General features: G+C 38.2%; 1 protein-coding gene across 1 annotated transcript; it reads right to left on the reverse strand.

Moving 5' to 3' along the window:
- Window positions 1-1,115: 1,115 nt before the first annotated feature.
- On the reverse strand, window positions 1,116-5,342 carry LOC103705376 (60S ribosomal protein L6-like). The gene is made up of 4 exons (XM_008789067.4): window positions 5,001-5,342; window positions 4,805-4,911; window positions 1,551-1,732; window positions 1,116-1,447 (listed from the first exon to the last, which is right to left on the reverse strand). The coding sequence occupies exons 1-4, from the start codon at window positions 5,252-5,254 to the stop codon at window positions 1,292-1,294; spliced, it is 699 nt and encodes a 232-aa protein (XP_008787289.1). The 5' UTR covers window positions 5,255-5,342; the 3' UTR covers window positions 1,116-1,291.
- Between the last annotated feature and the right edge of the window lie 4,237 nt (window positions 5,343-9,579).

Here is a 9,579-nt window from a genome sequence, read left to right on the forward strand (position 1 = left end):
TAAGTATTGGAAGGTCTTCCGTCAGAAACCTTCCGACAAGTAGATTTCTTTACAGGTCGACACCACCCTCCATCTTAGTTTCAATTGATCTCAGATTACTTCGGTCTCATCCGACCTCAACACACAGCAAGCGGAGTCTGACCTCAACCCAGAATCTAGTAGCAACAGATTAGTGCTAAAGGTAGGGCAGCAAACCCACACTGAGGAAGGGAGAGATTGACCTATCTTTCAACAATCCGTCACTAGAAAGTCGCGGAGAAGTCGAGGAGCATCCAATGCTTCGTAGCGATGGGCTCCTGCATCTCATGTTTCTGTATAGAGCCCGGCATACGCACCATCACCATCACAACTGGCAACACTTATGAATATCGAGCAATTCAATATGCTCGTAAAAAGCTTTGACAGCATTGGTTCAGGGCGTGCAGCAGACAACAATATGGCAGACACTGACCTTGCCTGAACCAGTGAACCTGCTCAGCCAAGCCACCACTCCCAACTACAAATGCATCATAGGCATCTATCCAGTCACCATTCTCCTCCACGAAGCCCTGAACGATCTCGACAGAGCCAGCACACCCGATGAAGAAGTGCTCATCAGGACGAAAAGCAACATACTCTGAGCTCCCCTTTTAACAAGGATTTTACTCCGGGTGATTCGTCTCCTCGTCAGAGAGAACATGTATCATGGCAAGAAGCCAACTTTGATCAGAAGATCAAGGAGATAGGATGCTAGATTGAGGCGTTGAAAGGCTTGCAAATGACCTTGAGGCATTGAAAGGGTGTCTGTCAAGGACAAGGAGATGGCGGGCAGAGATAACTACGAGGAGAGGGTGGCAAGTCCATGGTCTGCCTCTACGGCCACTCACTGCTGCCCAAGTTTGCGCGGGCCAGTTGGGCAGCCTAAGGTACCACCGCTAAGAAAGGAGCTGGGCGTGTGGAGCACGATGAAGAAGGATCATGTTCTCGCGCTCGACAATGATTTGGCCTCCCACTGGAAGAACCCAATCACTGAGTCCCCCCTCCTCCATCTGCTGCTGATGACAAGATTGATTCTGTAATCTTTGCGATTCAGAAGCATAGTAATCTTTGCGATTCAGATGGGACTTAACAGCCAATTCTACCATACAACAAATATTTGATTAAAATTTTTCCCTTGACTAACAAGATTAATTCTGTAACAAAATCGAAGTTCCTTCTTGCCATTCGAAATTAAAAGTACATCCATCTCGGCTGCATCTAAAATATAGAATTTTAGCGGGAAAAGGGTTAAGATAAATGTCTTCTTCTCCTTTTAGAAGACAAGCTCATGGGGTTTCATGCCTGCTCTAAGTGAAAATCTGGCACCTAGATAGGTCTTCAAGTCCGGAACAGCATCAATGGCTTTTATCAAAGGAATATCCACACCCTTCTGATCATCCTTCTTCTCTTGTGGGAGTGCTTTTGTTTCCTATATTTTTTACCAACATAAAAAAAACGAAAAAAGAATAAGCACGAGAAAGAAACTATATATAACAACCAAAAATCAGTAGCATAAACAGGTGAAGATAAACCTCCTTCTCGGTCTCAAAAAATTCACTTTCCCCCTTATTGTTCTTCTTCTTCTTTTCCTTCGTGAAGTACTTGTCGTCAAACTTCTCCGCACTGACTCCAGATATGTCAACCTTAGTGGATGTTGCAATGACATAAGCTTGATTTACCCGTCTTAGAGGCACCCCATTGATCTTGAAAGGTCCTACAACAACACGAAGGTAATGAGAAACAGAACCCAGAAAAGAAAGAAATAAAAAAAAAGAAAAAGGCAATGGTAAAAAGAATTATTTCTGGTCGCATATTAGACTGCAATCACTTGGTTAAAAACAATATTTACAATTTCATCTACCAAATGATATGTAGATACAAATCTTTTCTGCCACTTAAGGAAGAACCATGAAATAGCTAAAAGAGTTTACACTCATAAACATAGAGAAGACTTTCCAGTTACGAGCAAGCATTCAGGTTCACGCCTCACCATTTGATAAACTAGAGAAAATGTTTACTCGATAAGTGATTATTTAGAGAGCTTAATATGCTCTACAAGACAGTAGTGAACTTTCCACTCAGCCTAAAATAGTAAACTAAATACCCAATGGAGAAAGAGAAGGAACAAAGAAATATTTTGAAAGAACACAACATTTTTTCATTATGAAATGAATTCAGGCTGACTGACCATTATAACAAACAGTACTGCTGTAATCCTCTGAAAGAAGGCCCTACCAACATATAGGATATGACAAATCTAAAACCTCAACCAAACTAACAGAGCAAATTCTACTAATCAGAAAAGATGCAATATTTCCCTCTTGTATTTCTCCTCTCTTTGTGCCACAAAGATTTAAACCATTAAATAGAACTCGCTGATATAGTAGTCAATGACCAAAAGTTTCGGCATACATCTTTCACATTGTCCTTTCTATATAAGTTCCCAACACATGCAATAAGCATTTGATGTACATGCAAAATATTATACTGAAAAGGACGAAACAATTAAAAAGTACAATACCACATTTGGCAGGGAACCTGTATATGATGGTCCGAGCAAAGCAAAAGTAAAAATATGAAGTGTTCTTTACAAGGTCTAGTCACTCTTGAGAACAAAAAGTTACCTAAAGCAACAAATGGGTAAGATTGGCCTGTGACTTAATCCAGTTCCAATCCTATTAGGTCCAAACCAATCAGTATTTGAAGACCTAAGGAATGGGTCAGGTTCAAAAATTGGACCCAATCTAAAATTAGGTCCAGGTCTAGTATTTTGTAATCCAACCCAGCCTAACCAGCCCATATATAATCCAGTTCTAATTTGGGTCAACAAAAAATGAGTCCGACCCTCCCCGAATGCAATTTGGCCGAATCCAATACCCCAATCATATAAACCTTCTCTCATTCACTCTAAATATCTTTCCCGCTTCATTGAATAAACTCTCATTTAAACTAATTCTTTTTTCCCATCTCATCAGCCACATCTCTCATCTATTTTCACTTAATTATATTTAAATAAATATATTTATTATTTGTTTTGATGGATTCTTATTTATAATACCCTCAAGAATATTGAATTATCAATATAACCTAATTTGTAAACTTAAGAATGATCGATTATTTGGATGAAATTAATTTTTTTGAATAAAAAATCAAGTGTAAATTGATTCTTTTTAGTTTTTAGTGAATTTGTATTTATCAATCATTATATTTTTAGTTATAAAAGAATAGCTATATGCTTGACTTGAACCACAACCCTAACAAGATCATGACCCAAACCCAAACATTTCAAGTTGCGTCTAGGTTAAACATGGCCTCGACCCAACTCGAAAGAATTGCTGGATCTAAAATCTTAAGGATTGACTTGTTGGCAGCCCTAATTACCTATGAGATTTTTTATTGTGATTAAAAATACTAGTAAATTTAAAAACTCAGGTGCAAAAAACACAAAAGTTTTTGATTAGTTATTACGGATAGATTACAAGACGGGAGCAACAGTACACGTCTTTTTTAATTTTAGAACATTCTTATTTGACAAAACCCTCTATCTAATCCCATTTGGCAAAACATACACGAAGTTATGGCTAGTAAGATTATGCGGCTTAGTCCTTCAATTTTACCTGCAAGTTTTCCGAGCTGCATGGTACACATCCTAATAATAAAAATTTGAAAAATTAATTTGCCACATATACTCATCAGTCTTCCGGTCCATGCCTCCCACTGACCAATAATTAAAGGTAATAGACAACAAATCCTAATACAAGTCTAATAGGAGTTTTTAAGATGACATCCTTTAAGACTAAGGAGAAATACCAAGAGAACATCTTTTAATTTTGTTGAACCAAATATCATTCTTCTAATTCATAACAGGGTCTACTGAGTTTCCTAGACCTTGGCATTTTTTGAATTCAAAAAGAGGCATCTTTTGGATTGGCAACAAAAACACTTTAAAGCAAGATTCAACTTTCATAATCTTGAAAGACATGTTCTTGACAAACTAAAATACAATACATTTTTTGACTTTTCATCACTTTCTTATCCTTACCCACCTATAATATATGCATACTGTTAAATATGTGGAACCTAAAGGGCAAATGATACATTTACAACAGAAAAAATCATATCATAATGGTTTACTACAGAGAAAAAGTTATATTCATTAAGAACGAAGCATGACCACGAACTCTCACTCAACCTATTTCCAGCCTAACTATACAAAACTATTTCTTGTTCACAGGAATAACTTCGGCACCTGACCTCAGCCCAAGAATTGTAGAGGGTGAGGATTCTCATTCCTAATTTCCTCAAGCGAAAACAAAGCATGACGCAATTCAAATTTCCAATTATCTCCAAGTTTTAACAGGTATGTACTAGTGAAAGCATTAATTTTCTACTTTGGAATCATTAAAGAAGAGAAACGGAACCAACTTACAAATCAAGCTGAAGTGCAACAAAATCTATTTTCCACTTGACATTACAAACACAAACACGCAAAACTCGGAATCTAATATGAAGTAATAAAAATCAAAACCACTGCAATAATGACACTAGACAATTTGCATTTCTTTTCTCCAACAGGATCAGTGAACACCGAATAAGTCATCCTCAGGAGCAGAAAATAAAAACATATAACGTTACAAATTAAGCCCTAAAACCAAACAACAGCAAAACAAAAACAGATCATCCATTCATAACAATTTTCCATCTTGAGCTTAAATGCTTCACAAATTCGGTTAAAAAAATTGAAATTTGTAACGGCGTATACGCTAATAAGCCTACAAAATCTCACCAGTAACGAGAAGCAATCCCGAGGGGAGCTGCTTCAAGAAGACGACCCTCTTCCCCATGAACCTCCCGGCGAGAAGGATGAGAACCGTCCCTGGAGTAATACTCGCCCTAATCGCCAAAACAAACAGCGCAAACCCTAAATCAAGAGCAGAATAACGGAAAAGAGAAGCGATCAGGAATCGGGAAGGGATCGGGACCTGAGCTTGGTGGGCTTGTGCTTGTGGTGGTTGGGGATGGGTTGCTTGACGTCGTCAGCGGGGTAGTATTTGGGGGGCTTCTCGGCGGGCTTGGGCGGCGCCGCCTTGGGCTCGTGGCGGGGAAAGACACCGCCGTGCTTGGCCTTGATCGCCCAGACCCCGCGCTTGTGGTACATCTTCGACCGCGAGTACTTCCCGATCCCGCGTATGAGCTCGGGATTCCGGCTCGAAGCCCTAGGTTTCCTCGGCGCCATGGCGAGGAGAAGCGAGCAAAGAGGGGAGGGGAACAAACCCTAGAAATGGAGGAGGGACGAAGGCCGAAGAAGCAAAACCCATGCGAGGTGATGGCTTTTATTGAGAGGAGGCGGACGAAACCCTAGTGGAGATCTTATCTGGACCGTCCGTTTGGCTTATGGGCTGTTTGATTTGTCGTCCCGGCTAGTGCATGTTCTCATACTCCTGGTATCAGATTAGGCACAAATAATGGGCCAGATTCAATTACAAACTGGGCTTCAGGCACCAGTCAAATTGGACTTCTTGGATGTAGAGGATGACTTGAATGGCTTGTTCAATTTTCTTATGTATTTCCTTTGTAACTTTGGGTAGAAATTATTTGGATGTCTTGTTCAATTCTCTTATGTATTTCCTTTTGAACTTCGGATAGAAAGTTTTAAAGCCAAAAATTGCTTCTCTGTTGCACTTCATAAATTACTTAGGAATTAGGATGATTGCTGTTTGTGCAAGAAAAAAAACCTAAAGTTTAGGACTTGTTTGGTATCAATCTTATTTTCTTTATTTTCAAAGCATGTTAAGAAAAATGAATTAAATTGGAAAATATGTATGATGAAACATTTTTATCTTTGAAATTGATCTGGACAAACTTTTAGAGCTTTTGATGATAAATATTTATCGCTAAGTGTGAAAACAAAAGTAAAGAATAGTAGAAGTTTTGTGCAAATGCTATTTCAACATTAACCTCCATATAATTTTTCACTAATTTGAAGAGAGATAAAAATATGAAAACAACAACGATACAAAACAGGCTCTTGCTCTCCATTTATTTGGTTCGGTAGAAAATTAATGTTTACATCCTCCTCCTCCTCCTCCTCCTCCCTTTCTCTCTCTCTCTCTCTCTGGGGTCCAGTGAAAAATAAATCTCTATTAATAAAGTTTTAATGAAAATTACGAATTTTTGTTTGAAAAAAATAATAGATATGTTAAAATAAGGAAGATAAAGATATTGTCTCCGTTATATTTCTCAATATAGTTTAGAGAGTTTTTTCCGTAATGGTACTTGAAATCTTCCTTATGTATACATTTGTCCCTTGATCCATAAGTTTGCTTTATAATCTCTAAAGTTGTTGCATGCAGGTCTTCGTGGTCGAGTTAGCCACAAATCGTTAACTTAAAGCAAATATTCATCAAGCATCCTCTAACAAGTATTAAGTTTCTAGCTGTGCATTTTTAGACCATTTTATCTTTAAATTATATAATAGTCTCTTGCATATAAATTCCTAAAATCTTCTTAACTTAAATCTTAATCCCTTAACTCATTAAAATTTACACGTTGGTCCTTATAAACATGTAACCCATCACATATACATCCACTGACTTAATTCTATATTGGAATTTTTTTCATTTACATGCTTTGAAGAACAATTCAAACACACATCTTTCTTTTATAGAATGTTTATCAATAGAGATTAAAGAACAATCATTTAAAAGTATTCTAAAAACATAAAGGACAAGAAAGAAGTGAGAGTGTTGCAATGGTGGAGTTCGTGCAGGTTGGTAATAGTGATGCTTGCAATATCCTAGCAAGGCCGTAAGAGAGTTCTCACAAAGTTTGAGCATCACCTAGTGCAATTTGTGTAGGTTTGTGATAGACTTCTTTGCAATATATATTCTTGTAGGATTGTGAGAGAGTTCTCATAATATTCATGCATTGTAATAGTGCAGTTTGTACTAGTTTTAACAGAGTTATTTTCGACATTCTTGCAAGTCTGTAAGAGAGATCTCACCAATTTGGTAAGAGAGAGATCACAATCCTAAACTTGGTAGAAAAACTTATTCATATCTCTCTAGTCTAAAAAGTTGAACAAAAATATATAGGTCAATTTAACCATACAGGCCATGGGAAGAGACCGAACAAATAGATTTCTAGAGATCAATATGCAAATTTAAAGAATCAATAGAATGATATATAAATAATATTTTTTAAGGATTATTAAAATATTCCGATCTTTCACTAAAATGAAATGGCAAATCTAATTCTACATGAGGCCAAATAGGATTTTTTCCCAAAACATAGCTCATTCTCATTTTTAATTGCTCATGCATATAACCCCAAACAGTTATTTTGGGAGAAAAAAATGAACCCATGTATGACTGGTATGTTTCAAGGTCCAAACGATGGAATTTCAGTACGTTTCAACCTCTTAAGAAGCTGGTGCTAAGTTATAGATCTTAAAAAGCTACTTGATTTCGAAATAAAAGATCATCTTAATTGAGGATTGTATGGCCAAGTTATGACCTTCGGTAGTTTGGCTTGTAACTTGGCTTCGCGATGTGATGTATCTCACTCCTAAATCTTGTCCGGCCTTTTCCGTAATGGCCAATGTAATCCACATCGAATCCGGTGATCCTTATAGATCATTGGGCCTATTTCTTAGGCTCGAACTTAATACTTACTCGGGCTTCAGGCTAGGTCTCGAGCTTTCTTATTTTCTTATTTAAAAAAATATAAAGATATGTTTGGCTATTTCTACAAGATTGGGCTAAAAATTCTGTAGAACTCGGGTCTGTTGTCTTATCTATCTTGTATTTTCTAAGAGTCTATTTAAACTCAGCCTGGATTCTAGTCTTTGAGTTATAGGGAGAAAAACAAAAGACTCATGGTTTTTTTCTCCCCATAAGATTTGGGGTGGGTAGTGTTTGATTGTTGTAGAGTCATGATCCTTTTTTTTTTTTTTTTTTTGGTACAAGTTGGGGGGGGGGGGGTGTGCCGAGTGCAACCCCAAAAACAAAAAAGGAATTAGAAAAGCAACTAGTAGCGTGGGCATTGAATTCCCACTATATCAGCAAAAATCAAAGTTTTAGTATGCTGGAGAAGCGCATCACCATGAAAATGGAGGGCATTCTACATCATACGAGCTGATTCATCTACAAGTTAATTGCCTTCTCTAAACACATGTAAAACAGGCCCTAAATGGACAACCCAATGCATGGATCCAATGGATTTCCAACCTAATCAGCCAATCCTATAAGAATATCCAAACATACCCTAAATTGTGGAAGGAAAGAAGGGAGAAAAGGAAGAGACAGGAGGAGGAGGAGGTAGAAGGGGGATGGAGGAGGTCGGAGAGGGAGGATAGACGAGGAGTAGGGTGAAAGGAGGACGGTGGGCACTTAGGGTGAAAGGATACCCTAAATAGTCATAAATTGTAATGAGGAGACATCCAAGCTTTAAATAAAAGTTACCTTCTTCATTTGCAAAAAAAATATTTCTTATCTTTTCTCCCACTTCCATTGGATTGCAAATCGATCTAAGCGGTATCAATGGAGGAGAAGAAGGAGAAAAAGGAGGAGGATGGGAGGAGGAGGGCAGAAGAGGAAGGAGTAGGAGGACGGAGGACCGAGCTCAGGACAGGCTGACCAAAATCTGAGTCTGGTTTGTTTTATAGGTAGGCTCATATTTCAGGCCTGGTCTGGCCCTCTGAATATATAATTCAATTTTAGGCCCGTCTAACATGTGTCGAGCTTGAGCAGGCCGGTGGGCTATCCAGCCCGTGAACAAGTCTAGAGATGTCTTTCCAACCTCAGAATAAAACCCCTTTCTCAGTACATAAATAACAATGCCCTACTTTGGCACTTGTTCTTAGTACTAAAATTAGGTAGAAGCCTTCTATCCTCCCATCAAAGCTCGGGAAAAAGTCTCCTCCAACAAACAAGGCAAGAATTTTTTTTTATTTTTTTTTGAAAGATTTCATTGGCAAAGTCAGTACAGTGGACGCGTCCGCTTTGGGCACTCATTCCCGACATTTAAATAAGCATGAATAGGTTTTAATATGTGTGTCCATCGGTGTAACGCGTGGGACTGTCGGAGTTGACTTTGTTACAGTTAATTATACGGATAACTACCCAATGAGAAAAAAAAGGCACCCGACTTTTTGACACCCACCATGAAAGCTCTTGCAGTTTTGTGAATTGCCCCGCTCCATCTTTCTTATTTGCAACGCAATCCAATAGCTAATGTGACTCACAAGTATGTCTCTCAATGAAACAAAGTTTAGTCCAAGCAGAGGTGGGCGATGCAAAGGAGAAGAGTATTATTTGGTGTGCTGTCCCAAACCAGAGATATAACTTTCAATGCCATGCCATGATTTACACATGAGATGAGACATGCAAGAAAGTATGTGCATGCATGGGAGTTTTGGCATTCATGTTAAAGATTAATGAGTGGATATGCATGGGATATTTATGCCAGATGCGGTTACCTAACCCACATCTTAACCACTATTCCATCTACTTCTAGTGAAGGGACTAGCTCTACTTAATTTGAAAAAGGTATGATAGATAC

Source organism: Phoenix dactylifera, chromosome 1 (genome assembly GCF_009389715.1).
Source record: "Phoenix dactylifera cultivar Barhee BC4 chromosome 1, palm_55x_up_171113_PBpolish2nd_filt_p, whole genome shotgun sequence".
Lineage (NCBI taxonomy): Eukaryota > Viridiplantae > Streptophyta > Magnoliopsida > Arecales > Arecaceae > Phoenix > Phoenix dactylifera.

Bases quoted from the DNA above. Each gene is read 5' to 3' on its own strand.
- LOC103705376 (XM_008789067.4), bottom strand. From the start codon at position 5,254: ATGGCGCCGAGGAAACCTAGGGCTTCGAGCCGGAATCCCGAGCTCATA. The intron at 4,912-5,000 runs GTCCCGATCCCT...TTTGGCGATTAG, and splicing joins CACAAGCCCACCAAGCTCAG to GGCGAGTATTACTCCAGGGA. The intron at 1,733-4,804 runs GTGAGATTTTGT...GTGTTGTTGTAG, and splicing joins GGGATTGCTTCTCGTTACTG to GACCTTTCAAGATCAATGGG.